The 20,793-nt window shown below is 38.6% G+C and overlaps 1 protein-coding gene across 7 annotated transcripts in view; it reads right to left on the bottom strand.

The window, feature by feature from the left end:
* Window positions 1-20,793, bottom strand: part of XRCC4 (X-ray repair cross complementing 4) — a 148,549-nt gene that overhangs the window by 81,706 nt on the left and 46,050 nt on the right. For all 7 annotated transcript variants that reach the window (XM_027881200.1, XM_027881209.1, XM_027881231.1 and 4 more), the window contains 3 exons: window positions 10,689-10,855; window positions 5,743-5,895; window positions 5,270-5,373 (listed from right to left, as the gene is read on the bottom strand). In XM_027881200.1, coding sequence (XP_027737001.1) covers window positions 5,270-5,373; window positions 5,743-5,895; window positions 10,689-10,855 — 424 coding nt within the window. The remainder of the gene's footprint in view (window positions 1-5,269; window positions 5,374-5,742; window positions 5,896-10,688; window positions 10,856-20,793) is intronic.

Raw genomic sequence — 20,793 nt, 5'->3', positions numbered from 1 at the left:
ATTCATCTCCTTCATCATCCTGGTAGGGCGGTCTGTAACAGACACCTATGATGATGTCGGCCTTGTTGGTCTTCCCCCTGATTCTGACCCACAGGCACTCAACCTTATCGTTGCTGACCTGAATTTCAACAGAGTCAAGAGACTCCCTAACATATAAAGCCACCCCTCCACCTCTCCTACCCTGCCTGTAATTAAATGGCTAAATACTAAAACTTCTTAAAACAGACTTTTAAAGATAAGCCTTCACAGATGGAACTTTACAGCATAGTGTACAGTATGCTGTTGTAACAGGTGCTGTTACAACAGGCTTCTTTTTATTAACTGTGATCAAAGCTTATTAACCAACAGCATCAAGCCATCGGTGAGTTGAACTACACAAGAGAGCTAATTAAATTTAAAGAGCCACAGACCCCTGAAGGCACAACACACAATCACCAAGGCAGGAATCTGAGCGAGGGTGACGAGAATATTTGCATAGTGAAGCAGTGGGAAGGTGCTTGCAGTTATTTATTGTGGGCACAACAGTGAGTTTATTAGAGCCAGTTATGAATTTGTCCTCTCCATCAAACATGCAGAAAAGTATGAGCACTGAATGTCTGAGGACTCACTTAATGTGGAATATTTCCATATACATGGCAAGAAACACAGATCATAAAATTTACTTAATCCAACAGGCTAGATCATCAGATCATTCCTTACCCCAAGGAGCAGTAACTTCCACCAATTATAATGTGAAAAACAACTAAGGAACTCAGAGACAAGAGAAATTGAGAGGATGCGAGCTGAGTATAAATGGGTGCCCAGTAGCCTTGTTTTGCCTACAGGCAGCCACATATAAATGCATTATAACTGGAAATAACAATAATACATTGTAAAATAATTCCTTCCATTGCTTATTTCCCACCTGCTACGTTGTCCTTCACACCTCCATTACAGATTACAAGTATTTAAATCTTTCCCTACAGCTTCATCACATACTTGGGAAGAGGAATAATATTCTCTTTTCTGGTCACCTTCCAAATGCTGAGATGAGAGAAACTCTCTCCATCTACCTTTCCAGCTCCTGGGAAGGAAGCAGAAAGGTTTATCCAATCCTTATTCCTGTTGAAAAAACTTTATAATGTGTGGATCACCAAAGTATTTTTCACTTAATAAAAGGGTCTGATTTGTAGGGCAAAGACATGACTGCCAACTATGATATCAAATGATGTTTTATTAGTCTGATAATCTTATTGTCATTTTAGGATCCCTGGGAGGACTCAGCAGCAATAAAATTCAGCACAGAGGAGAAGAAAGAGGAATCAGTAGCAGCTGGGTTGTGTTCGGGATTGTCCTTAAACAAGACTACTTAAGGAATACTTAAATTAATACTAAGTTAAATTAAATTCATTACTTAATACTTAAAGAGTGTTTCTGCATTTTAAAATGGCAGAAACGTCTTGCACCAGTGTGGTGGTATCATGCTGAGTCACCCAGTCACTCTTGGGCTGAGTCACTGTGGGCTAAGAGAAATACAGAATGACCATTTCCAGTCATTTTTTTAGCCCCTTAAAATAAAAACAGGTCCAGTTTGCAACAGCACATAAAAAGAGCAACAGTCTCATTCCACTCAACACCTCTGTGACATTTCCAAGCCTGCTCCAGTTGGTGAAACTTTGTTGATGTCTCAGTATTACCTGGTTTTGGTGACTCACACAGAATCCTACCAACCCTGGACCAAAACAATAACAATCCAAACCAAAAGCAACTTCCCACTTCTCCCAAAAAACATTCCTAACACCCCATCCATGAAGAACAATAGAAGGGTTTCCTTCATCGCTTCCTTCCTCTCTCAGCCAGGAGCTCACAGGCATTTGCAAGGACCTGACACATCATCTGTAGCTGCTGCATAAGAATTTATTAAACTGCAGTGAAAGCTGGGGCTATGTGTCTTTTTCAATCTCACATTCACAATCCTAACCAATATTTCAAATAAATGCCACCCCATGCTCATGGCTCGATGGGCAAAGCTGTTGTATGGAATGACATACAGTGTTATTTATAATTGTTATACTGTTTCTGAAAGTTTTACTTCTCCTACACATCAACTGTTTTTCTGAGTGCTTTAATATACTTACTAATTCTAGTTTTTTCTTTTACAATACAAAGCATTAAGTACCTCAGTGTTTAAATTAGAGACAAAAACTACCATGTTGCAGTTGATCTTGGCTTTAAACTATGAAGCAGAAACTGCTGTCAAAAAGCAAACCCTAAATCATACCTACAAATAGTATTGTGAATGCCAAAGCCTCTAAAATGCCAGGTAAATTTTTGAGTTACACTTTATCTGCTACTGTAAGCAGGAAGCTTCTACTCTTATCACAACATTATTGTCCCTATCTTGGTAACATGTACATTTTTCTTCAAATCTGGATGTCCAAACTTGACAGCACTGCATCAAGGAGCTCTTGGTGAGTCCCCACCTGGGGAAAGTGATGGCAGTCCCTAGAGATAATACCAGCTTTAGGTGGCAGAAGGAGCTGCACTAAGCACAGCTGGAGATGCTGTTGATTTTCCCAAGTGAATTGTAGCTGTCAAAGGACTAAAAATCGACATTACACTGTGTTAGTTCATTCTGCTCATAGCTAGTATATCACAAAATGGAAACCAGTTTATATAAATCACCCTCAATTTCACACTCCACAGATACCAGGACTGATAACCCTCCATTTGTATTTTGAGACAAACAGACAGGCTCATCTGAAAATGTATTTATCTCATGTTAATTTCCATATTCTAATTTCCTGAATAAAACATTGTGCAACATGATATTTTATGTAAGTCACTCTAGTACTTCACTAGTTGACCAGACAGCTGGGAATCTCATCACAGATAACATGAGTACCAAGTTTTCAGGCTCCAGTTTCTTCCCCTTTACAAAGACTGCAATTAATCATTCTTACACTTTTTCTTAATATTTTTCTTCCGTGGGTCCTGTTCCAGTATTTGGATCAGATCAACATCAGATTAATAATTTAATATTATTGTAAAAAAAAGCCATTTAATTTTCTTATAGTATATATCAGCAGGTTTTTTTTCCAAATCCACTGGAATGCCTTCAGTGCCCCAAAAATTAAGGAAGGAAAATAATTATTGGCGGTTATCAAAATCTTCAGAGTTTGAAACTGCAGTTCAACATATCCTGAGAAAGTGACTGATTTTACAATGTCTATGTTTCACAGCTTCTGTTTCACATCCTCCTTAGCTGATAGAACAGAACTACGGCTATGATGGAACTACCTCTATTGTTCGCTTCTAAACACAAACCAAACCACCTGCTGAACACCACTGCTTTTTCAATTCCAAATGAATTTCCTGGATATGTCTTCACTTCGCTCCAAAGAAGTTATTTAATTATGATCTCCTCCTTGATTGTGGGTTTCACCAATATTTACTAAAATGAATTTAAAGATCTTTTAATTCTGACTCCCGCATTCCACACAATGAAACTCCAAGTCCAAAAGGAAAAGCAATTTAATATTTAACTAAGAGATAGGAAAACCAAGGAAATCAGAAAGATCCAAGTATTATCCATATTATCTTTTATGTCTTACAGTCCTTGATGCTTCATGTATCTATAAGCTTCATTCATCCACTCATTCTACTCATTCCTGAAAAACTGTTTTCTCCACAGAGACATGGTCTGCCTCAGACTTCTTTCTGCATGTGAAAATTCTAGGCCAGACTTCAGATACTCAGCACATATCTGTGCTTTTCTACTGTTCACTGAAAGAGAAACCTGTGCACATAGGGGAAGCATCACCTGACCTAAGCAATACTCACTGGGCAGGTGTAACAATGCCATTACCTTGAAAAAACTTTGATTGAGTTACCCAAGGGATTAAGTTTACAGTCTTCATATTATTTGCAAATTTTGCAGCTGGAAGAGCTTTACAGTCAGGACCAAAATACTGAGTATTGCAGCCCTCAAAGGCAAAAGAAAATACATCTTTGTTTACAACTAAAAATAAGAACACAGTTGCTATATTTTCCTATTACACTGATCAGTCCATGACTGGCTGAGCAGGGCAGTGGGGGCTGTTTTCATATTTAAATGAATGTATATCAAAAATCACTCACTGAAGTTAAGTCCCACTGAATCTCGAAAAAGACTCAACACTCTCAACTCTTCCTTGCCTTTTCACAACATAAAATATTTCTCACCTTGTCATCTGAACTGACCAACCAACATTTGAAAGCAAAAATTTCAGAAGAGCACAGAACAACAATAAATGATCTCTTTCCATTATTTCAGTTTTCTCCATTTGCCTGAAAGCTCTGCTTAATTTATATTACCCTAGAAAGCCCTCAACAAACAGGCTCATAGGAGTGACAAAGCTGTTTGTCACTGGTATCAGGGTCTTGGACACTCCTGGTTCCCAGGTATGCACAGAAAACTGGTAGTTTATAAGAACACAGTGTTGCCTTGATTACCTTTACCTACAGTGGAAATAAAAAGCTTCAGTGAGAGAACCCACAGAAAACTTCACAGACCTGAAGGGAAGATTTTATATATATGTACATACACATACATATACATACACATATAACCATATAGCAACTATCAATGCAGTTTTGAAACTTATTTATGCTGTATATTCCTACTAGTTTGCCAAACACTTGTCAAAATTCTGATTCACAGGTAAATATCTGGTATTGTAGGACGGGCCATGGCTGTATCCCAAACACTTTACAAGATTCTAGTCCTGGAAAGATTTGTCAAATTAAGTTTCACAGGTATCTTCAGAAGGCCAAAAATTCACTGATAAATTAAAGTGAACTCTGCTATAAATACATTTCTATTCCATTTATGCACACAGCTCTTTTTATAGCTGTTAAACCTCCTCTCTTTCCATCTTTTTAAGCACTACTGAAACTGTCAGGAACTACATTTTACACTTTATCAATCATTGTGCACACATCATGATTCCCAGAATTTCAAATGGAACTGTTGATGGTTCAGGTACTGTTAGATTGTCATTAGTTTTGCAAAGTGTGCAATTTGTCATTTTGGAAGAAGTGACAGTGCCTTCACTTGCGCAACATGCTTTTAAACCTCCTCTCTCTAATTTGAAAATGGCAGTATTATCCTCTGCTTCAAGAGAGGTATTTTTAAGGCTTGCAGGTTTCTTATCACAGAGCAATCTGTCAGGTAGTATTTTGCCTTCCTTAAGGTTTATTCACATAAAGCCTGTCTGATATCACACAAAGACAATACTTTTTGTCTTACCTGATGGTAACGAAGCCTGTGTTAAACTTTCACTTTCCTCATCAGTGCTGGCATCATAGTCATTTTCTCTCTTTATAACCATCTGAGTAGTAGTTATACTATCCCTAGAAAACATAAAAAAAATTTAAAAAATTAGATATTTTTGTTTCCCAAAGGAATCAAACAATTCAGAGAGAATGTATATGACAATTACCACATTTAAGAATGGAATATCAGCTGCAGTCCAACAGAAAACAGGACAGATTCAGTGGATGTTTAGTTCTTGGCTATAGCACCCAGAGCAATATGCTGCTATATGTAGGGGTGCCAGGAAGAATCCTCCTCTCCCATGACTTACAGCATTGTTATGGATAACCCAGCTCTCAGACAGGAAGAACTGTCACTCCCTGTTAGGGCCAAAGGAATGCAAACTAAACTAAAATAAAATATGCAGCAGGTAAGATACCAAGAAAGCCAAGAAAATTAAGGAATACCTGGTACATTTGGCATCTGCTGCAGATTCTTTGGCTTCATTCACCAACTTCTGTAAGTTTCTTATCTTTGCCTTCTTCTCATTCAGCACCAGAATAAACCGGTTATAAAGATCTGCCTCCAGCTTCTCTTTAGCCTCCACACATTTTTCCAGCCTGCAATGTAAAATTAACTGTTACTCTAATTCTTCTTAAAATAATTTGCTGTTTCCTGGAAGAAAATTCTGTAGTGAGGCCAGACTTCCTCTTACAAGAATCCCCATTCCAAACTACGCAGGACCAGTCCAGCACCTTGTGTCTGAAACACACCAAAAGCAGCTTTTCCCCCCTCAGAAAAGTGAAATGAACTTTGCTACCAAAATGGGAAAGTTTCCAAATGTGAACATTTCTCTTCATGTATTTTTTTTTGGATGGGTTCCCGCACAACTCCAACTAAAATTTAAATAGGCAAGTGTTCTTTATTTTCAATATTGAATCATCATAGTTGGCATACCTTAGCAGGATACACATGATGAGATTTGAAATATATATCTGATTAGCTTGACAGGTCTCAAATCTGGACTACACACTCTGATGTGAAATATATTTGAAGGAGGGGGGAAAACCTCAAACATAAAAATGTTTAAAAGCTCTTCATTAGTATCTTCGGAGTAAAATATTCTTCAGGATTTTTAAGAAGTTTAATATGCACATGTGAATAGGTCAACATCAATAAAATGAAAGCATAGTAGAAATATAAAATTAAGAATATCTCATAAGCATAGCAAAACTGGAATACAAGCAAACATGAGCCCAAAAATTACTTGTAGAAAATGCAATTCTAGATTTACTTCTATATTTTATAATCTTTTAGTCCTTGTGTTGAACCACAAACATTTTTTTAGCTGTGTACACAACAAGCAAATAAACATCTTGATAATTTTGCTGATCATGGTAAATACAGCAAATAGTCAAACTTATAAACATTCTTTTCACCAACCTGTCCAAGGCTGGTAAGAAAAGCTTAGGAGGATTATTTTGTTATTAAACCCAACAATGTAACAGATTTAAAAAGTACTCATATATAAAGTAAGATATTTCAACAGACTTCCTACATAAATACTAATCATTTTGTTCACAGACCAAAACCATACAGGATGTAAGAAGAAAGACAATAGCAAAAAAAAATTAAATCTAATGAAGTATTAAGTCTACTGTGCAATCCTTAAGGGATATGCTTGATAGTTGATAAATAATTCATCTAATTTAAATGCAAATAGCGGAACATCATTACCATATGGATCCGTTCAATAATGCCTAAATGAAAGATCATATGTACTAATCAACTACCAGGAGACTTTCCCCCTACAAAAGGGAAGTTAACTGTTTAGTAGGGAACAAATAGACAACTCACAAAGAATCATAAACCCTAATAAAGGGCCCAGAAGAGCCTGGACATGCTCAACACTAATTGTGCTTGTATACATGAAAATCGGGTGAAAAAGAGCATTTTTTCTTAATATGCTAATCCTCTCTGTATCAAATCCTATAGAACAGTCTCCTCTCCCACAGAAACCAGGGAAAGTGGTTACTGCTGTGCCTCTATTTTGCCAAGCCACAGATTTGTGTTGGAGCAGTTGCGGTTGGTTCAAACAGTTACACTGAGAAATTTTGCTCACTTGGCCAAAAAAAGTGCCACATGAAGATAATTTCAGTGAGGCCCTTGAATCCTGCAAAGACATCCAACAATGAAAATCCACGTAACTGGAAACTTCCAGTGAAGTAAAGCTGATGCTGCCTGGACTATAAGTAGTATAGTACTGGAACCCATTACAATTCTAGACAATTTCTTCAGTCTATGGAGCAAAAAATTAGCATCTTGAAACATATATGCCAACTGTATGCATAGATTAGAATATTAACTCTTCCCTGTGGGCAAAATTTATTAGTAGTATGTCATCAGTTAACCTTATATGATTGTTTTAATTTGCAGGAATACCATTTTTTATTTTTCTCTTATTAAAGATATGCATGTACAAACACATTCACCAGACACAGGTACGACATTAATTTGGCACAGCATACGATCAGTGTAAATCAGTATATCAGTAAATCAGTGTAAATACAGTAATGCTGTATTTGCAAGTTATGAGCCTTTAAAATATACTATTATATGGCATATCTGGTACTTGAAAACTAAGCAGTAAAAAAGCAACAATCCTCTGCTGCTTGGGATCAAGGATGCACTAATTATGTAGGTGGGGTGGCTCTGTGGAGCTGTTAGGATTCACTGAATCACCTGAATTACATGACCACCAAGCAGAGCTGTCTGGGTTTCATTCCATTACCTCACAAATTACAAATAAAAAATTTAATTGTAATTCGCCACACGCTGCTACCTATGTGTGATTTGCCTCCCTGAAATACCATCTCCCCAGGCCAAAGAGAGGAGCTGCTCATCTCAAAGACAACTTTCGAGCATGGTAAAATAAATGGATGTTAATGGCTAGAGCAGTGCTTTTTAATTTGTGCATCCTCAGATCTCTCTGCTGTGTGAGCACAATGCTTTTAATGTGCCAAAAGCACCCAGGCTGACAGGCATCAAGAGGCTTGCACAGCCCAGTGAAACCAGCCCCTGTGACAAAAAATAAATAAAGAAAACCAAGCTCTTTTAAGTGCTGCCTAAATGCAGAGCAATCCCACACAATTCAGAGAGGTCAATGCGAACTGAGTAACTTACTGGCACTTATTTAATTATTAGTGGCACTGTCCACAATCCAACACTAAGAAAAAAAGAATTCAACGTCTCTGCTATTCACCCCTGTTCTCAGGGCTCTAAAATAATTCCTGGATCTCATGGCACTGCTCCATTGCATTTCAGAGTCACCCTTCCCACAGCACTGGCAATGGTATGGAATCCTGATGAGCTAATGCTGAAGAGTCTGTTTCAAGCACCAAAGTACCTAGCTTGCATTTTTATAAGCTATTTGAGGTTTAAATATACTGTCATTGCAGTTGACCACAACATAAATAAGAGTTATTTTGAATTTGGCTTGTCTATACCAATTTTAGATGTTTGAACAAAAAATACATACCACGCCTGAATCAGAAATTTAACTGTTATTGTTCAATGGATTATTTTGCTACAGATTATTACAATTAAAATTTATCACCCCAATTACTACAGAACCACAGATTGGTTTGGATTGGAAAGGACCTTAAAGCTCATCCAGTTCCCTCCATCTGCCATGGGCAGGGACACCTTCCATTAGACCAGGTTGTTCCAATCCCTGTCCACTCTGGCCTTGAACTGTCTATATGAAATATAAACAACAGCTATTTTGCTCTGATATTTTAACTCATCTATATCCCTGAGGTAAGCATGCACACACTCACCCCCAGGCACCCACTTGCTCACAAAAACTCTTGATGGTCAAAAAAATCGGAGCAGGGAAATGGAAATGGGATGATAGAATTACTCCATCCACTGCCCCATGCTCAACCAGAATAAAACCAGCCCTCAGAAGTCTGTCTGCAATGTTTTAATTCTAATGAAGTCCTGAGGAAAGAGACTTTGAGCACAGGGAACTGCAGGGCCTGAGGCTGTGGAGTTGATATGCCTGAGCTACAGGCAAGGCGGGAGCACAATTCTCCACACCACGTGCTTTACATTTGATGTTTTACCACTCAACACCGTGAGTGATACAGAATGTAAATCCCGAAATCCAGCCTGCTGAACAAAGACAGGCAGAGCTTTGTTCAGCTTCAAGAAACTGGGTCCTACTTTTGGAGCCAAAAGAGCAGAGACAACAGAGTAGACTGGGCTGTGGCAAAAAGAATTTAAAAAACACAACACAACCAAACCAAATTAAAACCCCAAACAAAAAAAAAACCCACTGTTTGGGTGAAAATTATTTTTAAATTTTTTTTTTCTGCCTTTATTAGACATGGCCAAAGAGTGGCGACCATAAAATCTTTGGAGTTTATTTTGAAAAACCATGTTTCATCTATTCAAACTATAAACACGCCAAAGAAATCTACCAGCTTTCACAGCTTCTCAGAGCAAAGTATGTCAGGAAACTATGATTTCTCTTTTCTTTTTTTCTGCCTTCTCTTTGGGGTTACTCTGTAAAAGTGCCACCCCACCACGGAAATTGATACAAGTACTAATGCTTCTTACACATCAGCATGTAATGCAGTACAGAACACCGGTTATACAATACACTATTGTTCAATTACACTGTTAAGCAGTAAAACACTACTTAGGGAGGCCCTATGCCTGTCAGGGAGACTGTCAGGAGAAATTGTTACTCTTTTTAATGAGAGGGAAACAAAACTTTAAGTCTCTTTTTCAAGGTAAATTAATGCCAATTAGCTACATTCTTTCATCAATCTTTCTAAATATGTTTTTTTTTTTTAAAGTAAAGCTATAGAAACACAAGATAAATCTTGACTTCTCTGTGCTAGGAGTTTTATGTTGAAACAAGCACAGATTCCTTCGCTACAGAGTGACAGAAAATTCAGATCATAAAAGCAACAGCAATTATAAAAATCTCTTGTGAAATTCTGGCATTTTTTCCCATAATACCACATGCCATCATAATACCACTAACTCCGGTTGTTTCCACAAGGCAAACAGATTGAAGCAATGGCAACTTATTTCCCACTCAAAAATGTAAATAATTTAAACTCCTAGAGCTAAGAATTATTAATAAATAAGGGAAATGCGTCCTAACAAAAGTGAAGAGGATTCAAGAGAAATTAAGTGTTTGTTTGTTTTAATTTATAAAGCTAAAATCAACTTTAAATGCAGACTTGTAATATTAGTTGTATCCTTGACAAAGGATGATTTACAACTACATGGGCTGGGGGCAACTGAGCTCGAAACAGACACCATGTGAATAAAATCTTGTGTTCACCTTGTTGGTGAGTTTCTCAAGTGTCACCTGAGAAACCCCTGTGAAACTCACCTCCTCTCAGCGTCACTCCAGTTGCTGAAAAGCCTTTCATTTTCTCTCTGCAGGTGCTCATTTTTGGCCTGCAGTTTTCCCAAGCTGTCCAGGCAGTAACCAATGAGCTCCTTCACCACCTCATCTGGACTCAAGACCTCCTGCAGCCTCACAGAGCCAAGTCTGAACTAGGACACAAGGACAGAGCAAGTTATCCCAACTGCACAGGAAGGATCGCAAAACTTTGCTCCAATAAATTTTAATACTTTACAGTCACTTTGTCATACAGAGAACTGAGAAATGTCAGAGGATGGTTCCAGACTCTGTTCAGTGATGCCTAGGGACAGACCAAGGAAAAAAGGCCATAAACTCAAACACATCAAGTTACCCCTCAACATGAGGCAGAACTTCTTTCCATGGAGGTGGCAGAGCCTGGAACAGCTGTGCAGGGAGGGTGTGGAGTCTCCCTGTCTGGAAACATTCCAAACCCACCTGAACACATTCTTGTGTTAACCGCTCCAGGTGATCATGACTGGGAAGGGAGTTGGACTGGATGATCTCCAGAGGTCCCTTCCAGCCCCAAGTTATCCTGGCATTCTGTAGTTTATGCAGCTAATCTAACATAATATCTAATCAGGGTTCAGATAGCAAGTTCTTAACAATAAAATTAGTCCTTCAATTAAATAGGTAGCCTTGTTATTTCAGTGAGACTAAAGGACAGGATCTATAATGAACTGTTGTATTTCTTCAGCAGTAGGGATGTCGTTCAGGATACACAAGAGGTCTGAACAGATTTGTTCTGCCATGTCTGGGAGAAAGAACAGAAAACTGTTGGTTTTGTTATGTTTTTTTTATGGCTCAGCCATACATACAAACCAGCACCAGCTGAACGGTAAGTGTGCAAAGCTGGGTGAAGATACACAAATACCCAACACAGCAGTTCAGTTTGGGGCAATGGAAGAAGGATATTGAGACTGCTTGAAGAGGGTCACACGTTATCTGAAGAAAAGCAAATCAGAAATGAAGGGCCTGGCTTTGGTGCTCTGGAGTGGGCAGAGAATGGGGAATCTGAGCTACCTCAAGGTACACTTCTGCAGCTGATAAAGCCTACACAACACTCATGGGGCTTTCTGAGCCTCTCCACCTCCAGGAGCACCACTGTCTGACTTGGCAGAAAACTGAGGGAGCAGCTCCTGAGAAATGCAGAGTGGGCTGGATGACACAACCCAGATTTTGGCCAGCTCTAAACCACAATACAAGCAGATCTTTCAGAAAAAGAGGCATTTAAATTACTTGGCCTCTGTTGGAAATGCCTGCAGAAACATCAAGTTGGTGAGGGGCACATGGAAGAGATCCTCTCCTGCATCTTGTAATTATCAAAAAGACGGACATAAATAAATTTTTTTCAAAAGCATTGCGTCTCCCTATTAATAGAATTATTGCTCATCTTTTCAACTTGAATACACAGCAATAACATCTTAAAATATATAAAAATGTAAGTGGTACACGCTAGGGAAGAGTTTAGCCTGTGTTGTGGCCCCTCACCTATCAAAATCAGAAATGCCATTTCATTCCTTTTTCACGTCTTTTTACTTGGGAAGGCAGGGAAAATAGCTAAAAAAAGACATGATAAAAAAAAAAAAAAAGTGTATTGTTTGTTAATACTTTTTTAAGATCAAATTTCACTAACACAAAGTTTTGCCGAAAAAAGGCCTGGTAACAGAACTGCATACAAAGAGTTCAAAGGCATTGTTTGAAACAAGTAACAATCCTTCAAGTTGGATCTTTTATCTGTGGAAGTATCTGCCAACAACACATGATACCATCATGACCTTCTCCAGCAAGGTCAGTCTATCAGAAAACGTGACAAACCTAAAGGTTTAATTTCCAATTAACCACACATCTTTCCTGCAAACTCACATGTACTGTCTCTAACGTGTTGTTGTCTTCAGCTGACATACATCTGATGGCTGCAGATGAAAAGATGCTTTCAGTTTATTTTTGGAAATTAGATTACATTATCAGTGACCCACAGATTGGCGTGTATCCCCTGAATCACACTTGCTGTCTGACAGCATTAACAAAGGCGGACATTTGCGTAAAGGAAACTGTTTTTCATCACTTGCAAGCCACCACCACGCTATTAGGATAAAGACTTCACAGCACACTTGAATACTGCCCAAAGAAACAGAGAGACACAGTAGCACAGATAAAACAGCAACACAATCTCCTACTTGTACTGTGAAAGAAATAGCAAGGAGAGTATATCACTTTTGTCTTATGCTTTAATATAATCAACCGAGACAAGGTAGTAAACAAATGCATTTAATCAGGACAAATAATCACATTTTTGTCTGCACAAAAGAACAAAATATGCATAATCCTAAAAAAGAGGTTAAAGTGAGCAGCAATAGATTTCAGCTGAAAGCTTGGTACCACTGCCAACCAAAATCACACTAAACAAAAATCAGACATTTCAAAAGCAAATGTAATTACAAATAAACCAGAGACACAGAAAATTTTGGTTGCCCATCTTCCTAGCTGTCCAAATCCAACACAAAACAGTCTTTAGTTTAGTCCTTAATTCAGTCTTTATGCAAAGCAATTGACTATTGTCTGCTTTTTTACAATAAGCTTCATTGCTCTGATTTCTGTGTCTAAGACACTGTGTGGACCATTTCTAGGAGGGCCACAAAAGGTGAGCAAAGTAAGTCCATCACTAGGAAGCTTAAGTTTATTATGCAGGAGATCAAAAATCAAATAAAAATTAAAAACACCCATGAGGTTTCTGCAAAATGAAACAGATGTTCTCCTGTGTCTTCCCTCCTGAATTTGAGACAGACATGTAAATTGCAGCACTGGTTGAGATAAAATTCAACTAAAAAAATTCAACAAAAATTCTACAAATTAAGTGTTGAGGAGGGGAATTAAAAAGTCATTAAAAAGCGATGCATTAATTCTCCCACATATTGCTTAGTTTTTCTTTGCATTTAAACCAAGAAACAGCCTAAGTATTTGTCCTTCATCACCGAAACCACAGTAGTGACACTGAAAACAATTCTAGGAAGATTCAGTAGAAGTGGTTGAAGATCAGGATACCATAACAAAGAGTTAACTGGGTGGGATATCACGGTAAACAGACCTTGCTTACTTCAGGAGTGAAAGAAAACATCATTAACACTTTACTGAGCTAATCTGACACATAAGGTATCTTTGGTTTGGATCATGTTTCCAAGGTGATTTTGTAAATTTGTAATGGTAAATTTTAAATTTTTGTTAGTCTTGTAATTCCTGCACGTTGCTGCTCCCCAGATCAATTTAAATTTCTCACCATTCTTACAGCTGCTGTGGCTTCCTGGCTCTGTATCATCTGCAGATGTAACTAATGTGCTTTCTGCTTCCTCTTTCAGATCATTCAAGAAAACATTATGTAAAACACTGAAGCACTAAACGCTTCATTTATACAGAGAAGGAGCAACTCTGCTAGAGGTCCCAGGGGACAACACACTGACTGTGACTGACACACTGCTCCCCTTCAGTATCTGTTTTATTGTTTGTGGGGATTTTTTAAAATTGCTAGTTTTTTAAAGACACACAAAGATGAACAGGGAGCCACTTAGAAAACTGTGTTCCAATTATCAGAAATCACAGTCAACATGTATCACTGGACCATATTTTAAGCTTAAGAAATAAAAACAAGAATTAGAAGCTTATGACAAAAATGTCATTTTCCTGTCACCTCTCACCCTGCCCACTCTTTGTCTTCTACAGATGAAGAAAGAAGTGACCTCAACCATAAGACACAAAATATTTCAGAAGGAAGTGAAAAGCTTCTTTAGTAATTTTTCTTCTACTTACTTATGCTTACAGGAACATGTGCTTCACACAGGAAAATAAAAGTTATTCAAATATGAGACAACACATGGTTTTCACAGAAAACTCCAAAGCTGCATGAAAACGACTTAATTCCAAAAAGGCATTAAAATTTACTTTTGAATTAAATATTATGTGTCTGCTATATAATCTTTGCATTACTATATTGTACTAAAAATGAGAGTTATCATACCCATGGCAAAAATTACCAGAGGTTATACACTGAAAGAAGGAGCCATTCACACAGCAATGCCTGCACACTCTCTCTTCTGAGGTAGAATCTGAAGCTAAATACTAACAGTGAGCTAATTTCCAATAACAACAATTTTTCATTGTGACAGACTAGTCTAGAAGAAAAAAAAATCATGCTGGGAACTCTCATTTCATGTGCTTTGCTGGTCATGATTTCTCTCTGTATTACTTAAGTATCCCAACAATCCTTTCTAACAGTGCTTTTTAATCCAAAATATATTTAAGGGATTCTACACCTCCACAAGGTAGAAAAAATATTCAAACAGATTTTGTCGTTTCTTGTCCTGAAAGAATACAGTGTTTGTGTATTTATATATATCTATCTATAAACATATATATATGCTGTGTGCATGTGTGTGTCTGTCTCTTCTATTAAATGCTTTTTCTTTCTCTGTTTTGAAAATTAATTAACAACTAATTTTTAGAGAGATCACACAGGTACTTAGGTCTGGTTTTGAAATGAAAATATTCTTAGTGTGTGAACTAACTGATGGAGCTCTAATTGTACAAGTCAACCTACAGCCTGTAACAGAATCACCTCTAACTTACTTCACTCAACTTCCACTTTTCTTGCCCCTCAGGACTCAGAGATCCCTGTGCTTTGTTTCCAAGACGGTATTTCAAGCTGTATTAGCACACTTTGGAACACCTAGATCCTTGCAGACAGATGCTGCCTCCTGCAAGGAATTGCCTAAGCAACATCCTTTCACCAGGGAAATATTAAAGGAGAATTCGAGAGGAAAACAAAAACTCCAGAGCAGCCCACCAGCCTGGAGCAGCTGTGTCATCCCTTCCTGGCTCTGTGGGGACCTGCAGTTTGCAAAAGCAGCTGTGGCCCCTGCAATGAAGCAGGAAAACCCTGCAGACGCAAACAACAACAAATTTTATATGTCATCACCCTGTCCCAAGCACAGAATCCCAGAATGATAAGGGCTGGAAAGGACCTTAAAGCTCATCCAGTGCCACCCCACGCCACAGAAAGGGACACCTTCCACTATCCCAGGTTGCTCCAAGCCCCGTCCAACCTGTCCTTGGACACTTCCAGGGATGGGGCAGCCACAGCTGCTCTGGGTAACCTATGCCAGGGCCTCACCACCCTCATAGGCAGGAATTTTTCCTTCATATCTCATCTAAACCTGCTCTTTGTCAGTTTGAACCCATTCCCGTTGTCCTGACGTTCAAGTTCCTGATAAACAGCCCCTCTCCAGCTTCCCTATAGCCCCTTCAGATCTTGGAAGGTACTGTGGGGTCTCCACACAACCTTCTCTTGTCCAGGCTGAACAACCTCAACTCTCTCATCCTGTCTCAATAGGAAGATGCCCTTTAAAGTGGCCTCCTCTGAACTTGCTCCAGCAATTCCAAGGCTCCAAGGCCTCTCCTGCACTAGGAGGGAGCGACACTGGCAGGGATATTCCGATGGTAGAGTTCAGCCTTAGAATCATAGAATCATAGAATTAACTGGGTTGGAAGAGACCTCCGAGATCATCAAGTCCAACCCTTGATCCAACTCCACTGTGATTACCAGATCATGGAACTCAGTGCCACATCCAGCCTCGTCTTAAAAACCTCCAGGGACGGTGAAACCACCACCTCTCTGGGCAGGCCATTCCAATGCCTGATCACTCTCTCTGTAAAGAACGTGTTTCTAATATCCAACCTAAACCTCCCCTGGCAGAGCTTAAACCCGTGCCCTCTTGTCCTATTGCTGATTGCCTGGGAGAAGAGACTGACCCCCACCTGGCTACAACCTCCTCTCAGGTAAGAGCTTGGTCCTTCCATGCTGTGGCTAAAGCAGATTTCTACAGGGAACAAGAGAGGATGGAGGAGCAACCACGGTGTTTTTAAGGAATAAAAGCCTCAAAGTCTAAAACTGCATGTTTTCTGTACTCAAACTCCATCTTCATCATCACTAGAGCCAAACCAAACAAAATGTCTTGGGGTTTTTTTTATCAACTTATTTTATCAATGCTTACACAAATTTACACCTGGAACTCCTCCGCCAGGAGAAGATACTGGAAGCTGTACAGATGAACTATCCTAAAATTACCCACCAATGCCCTTGTCTACTTGAAACCACAGAGTTAGAGATCAGCCATAACATTCAGGACAGCACTGAACATGCTAATTCAAATTACTTGAATTGAAATTAATTTAATTCAAAAGGAATTAATTTAAAAGGAAGATGTCCCTCACATGTAAGATACAGCAACTTTCCTCAGCTGAGAACTGTGGCTCTCGAAAGGCAGATAGGTTGTGATTTCCAGAATCAGCTTTGCCACTGCCAGTTAAATATCAGCTACCTCTCCTACTTCACATACACATAGACTCTGAAATAAGGTAGAATCAATACTTTGACAAAAGTAAGTTTTCACTATTAAAATAAACAAGTATTTAAAAGAGGAAAATGTTAATGAAAATTCATGTACAGGGTTAAAGAATATGACCTACAAATGAATGATGCTGACACTTACACAAAGAAAGTATTGTTACAAGCTTGAATATGGAAAGCATTACACCACTTTTATTTCTTAAGTCAATCAGTGAGCGGTCTTGAGTTTTTAAAGCTGTGCCACTATTATCACCAGGGAAATCATTCAACAGTAACTATGACATCCCTGGGTGTGGTAATGAAATGAGTAATGAAATGAGACTTGCACAATACAGTGATGACAACGTGAAAGCAGAAGTTGCTTTTCTAACAGCAAACTCTAGGAAGTTAGAAAATATTACAAAGTACCATGGAAGCCAAGAAATCTGGCAAGTTACATCAGACAGTATAAAAATATGATCAGCAACTACAAAAAAAACAAGTTTAAGATAAAAATCCTGCCTTTCTACACTGCTTGCCTTTCCCTCCTGAAATGTTATTCATGAGTAAAGTATTACTTCATTCTTAAAAAAAAACAAAACAAAACAAAACAAAACAAACTTATTTCTTGACGAAGGCATTACATCTATCCCAGAGCAAAACAGCTGACATAAGTGATTGCTGTTTTTCTCAGGTTTTTACTTCAGGCTGCAGAAACCTTCCACAAAAATTGCCATCATGTTAGCTCCACATCCACTGGAAATGAAATTCCACTTGGTTTCACTAGTTTGTGTCAGTGGTTCCCAAGTATTTTTGGACAGTGCTCCACTGTTTCCCACACCCTCAAATCCACCTAATTCACGGCCCTCTAGGCCCCTCAATGTTTGTAGTGCAAGAAGGCTATACCTGTACAGTAAAATGAGGAGGAATTGGGAACATATCAGGTGCTAGAACATACTAATTACTGTCCTCTGTCTGTGCCAATGACCAATTCACCAGACACTTCAGAGGAATACTGCAGGAGTTGAAGCATTCCAGGGACCACTTCCAAGAGTCACTTCGCATGCAGGCAGCCCCTTCTGGAGACTACAGAGAGTTTATCAGCATGGACATAGACTCTTCTCCATCACTTGGCCTCTGTGTCTGGGAATATCCCCACACAATTTTAATTTACTTCATTTAATTCAGGTGCAGAGGTAACTCCAGTATCCAGTATTCCATACACCCCACTAACCTCAGTATTCCATATCCCTGGAGCATTGCTCCATGAGGTTTGCAGCAGGAGGCACTGTGTGTTACCAGATTAAGAAGGACCGAGACACACTGCAGAAGGTGGTCTCAGGTCTCCCTTTTGATAGAATACCTGGGTCACAGGGAAGCAGGTAGAAATAAGGATGAAGAAGACTCTGCACTTACAAGTTATTCCTTCCCTCCCTCATCAAGCTCAGCATTGGCCAAACTTCCAAACTGGAAGCAGACTCCAATCCTGAAAGGTCTTAAAAGAATCCTTGACTGGGAAAGAGGCTCTGGAGATGTCCAGTTCACATAAACCCTTTCATGAAGTAATTTAATATTTTGAAAGTTTCTTAATCTCAGCAGTCTAGCTGGAAAGCTCCTTGGGATATTTTTTCTTAATTGGCCTCCTAAACACACACATGCCCAACACATATCCAGCTCTTGGACAGACACTGTTCCCTAGCTTATGGCATTCTTCTCCCCCCTCCTGTGTTCAGACTCCATAATTTATAAATAAATAGTTTTCTCAGTCAGTGTTTTTTCTTTTGAACTAAAGCTTGGTGTAGCTTTGGCTACATATATGTGAGTTTCTCCATCCCTCGTATCATACAGCCTTACTCCCAATTTCACTTTGCATTTCTTGACGGCGGGTAACCAGAACTATACATGTAATTTTTGAATATATACCACGACAAAGTAGACCATGAGAATTCACAGAAAACAGACATAGAACTTAATCCTTATGATCTTCAAATGTCACATAAGTCTATTTGCATGTTTCACTTCTTTCTTTAACCCTTCACATTTACTCTGTGTAAGAATCACAAGGATACAGGCATTATATATATTTCAGGAGGCTTGGTTCTTTAGACAGTTTTGGAATAAAAAATGGTAAAGGAAAATAGTAGGAACATTTGACAATTCTTAAATATCCCCTAAAAAAGAAAAAGTGAGCCATGTAGACAGGCAAGAGTACCAACGACACCTACTGAGCAAGAAACTAATGGATTTCTTTCATGAATAGGCATTATATCTGCATGTCTTTCTTGAAAGCCTTTGGAAAACTTCCTTGTTTAACCTTTACACTCCCTCAGAAACATCATATTTCACATATCTACACAATCAGCTACTTCTGTGAAGCTTAATCCCACCCATGCTGAAAGGGTCTTTAGCTACTGAATTCTGACAGCTGTGACATGGTCTGGTCAGGATCTACCCAGGCTGTGATTCATGGCCTTAAAATGCTTTGCAACCATTTTCCCAAACTTACTCTAGAAACTTTGACTCATGAGATTATTTCCTCCTCTAACCTTAAACCCATATATATATTTATATACACACACATAAATGTATGTATATGTATACACACATCCAAGAGCCAAATCATATATTTGTAAAAAAGATACATACCCAAAAATGGCATTAACTGACTAAAGCTGCAGAGCATTCGCACTACACCAATGCCCATGTCTCAAGGCGCTAAGCTACAGAAAGCTGACACTAATTTCCCCCTTAATTTTTCTGACCACTGTACAACTAAATCCCTTAAAATTATAAATACACTGAACACTAAAATGCACTGCAGCAGTAATACTCAGTATCTGTAACATTAGGTGTTCCTTCCATTTTTCTCTCCCCACAGTAATTGGATAAATTGTACCATTTCACACCCAAAAAAAAAAAAACAAACACACACACACAAAAAATTTAAAAACCTCACAAAAAAAACCTAACCCCCCCCCATACACACACAAAGAAAGCCAAACAATAAAACCACACAGACAAAAAAAAACCAAAAAACCCCCAAAACACAACAACAACAACAAAAATCACCCCAAAAATCCCCAAACCTAAGCAATTGGAGTAAAAAAGCCAAAGGTAAAAATCCATAAAAATCAGGTGCACTAATTAATTTCAGGTGAACTACTTACTTTTCCAAATAATCAACAAAGAATGGGAAACTATACACTACAGTTCCACAAACAGTAATAACAGTGATGACTATGTGAAGAACAAGCAATTTGAGGTGTTTATGGAATTTGAGATGAAATTACTATTTCATCACACAAAAACTGTCAGGTTTGCATTTTATGTGTACAACCAAATGCTTTAGCTTCTTCTACCGTTCCTCTTTTATCATTCCCTTCTGTACTTCAGGCAATACTGTCCATTCAACTCCCTGCTACTTCTCTGCCTCTGAAGTGAGCTTACAAAGACAGCTGAAGCAGGACATCCTTAAAAGGTCTTTTATTTTTTTCATCTTTTTTATTTTTTTCATCTTTTTCTTCATCGATTCAGTGTCTCCAGGCATGACCAGATATGTCCCCACCTCGCTGAACAGGCAGCAGGTCTGTGAGCAATGGAACTACTGAAGGCTGGTTTCCTATAGTTATGACTCTTGTGCTGGATCCCCTCATGTCTAGAAAGGTGAGACATCCAGTCAGAGCTTTTCCCTTA

The sequence above is a fragment of the Empidonax traillii genome, unplaced genomic scaffold, assembly GCF_003031625.1.
Source record: "Empidonax traillii isolate 1590-97213 ecotype Southwest subspecies unplaced genomic scaffold, ASM303162v1 scaffold6:size4315531, whole genome shotgun sequence".
Taxonomy (NCBI): Eukaryota; Metazoa; Chordata; class Aves; order Passeriformes; family Tyrannidae; genus Empidonax; species Empidonax traillii.
The sequence above is the reverse complement of the archived record's forward strand: the minus strand, read 5'-3'. Positions and strand labels throughout refer to the sequence as shown.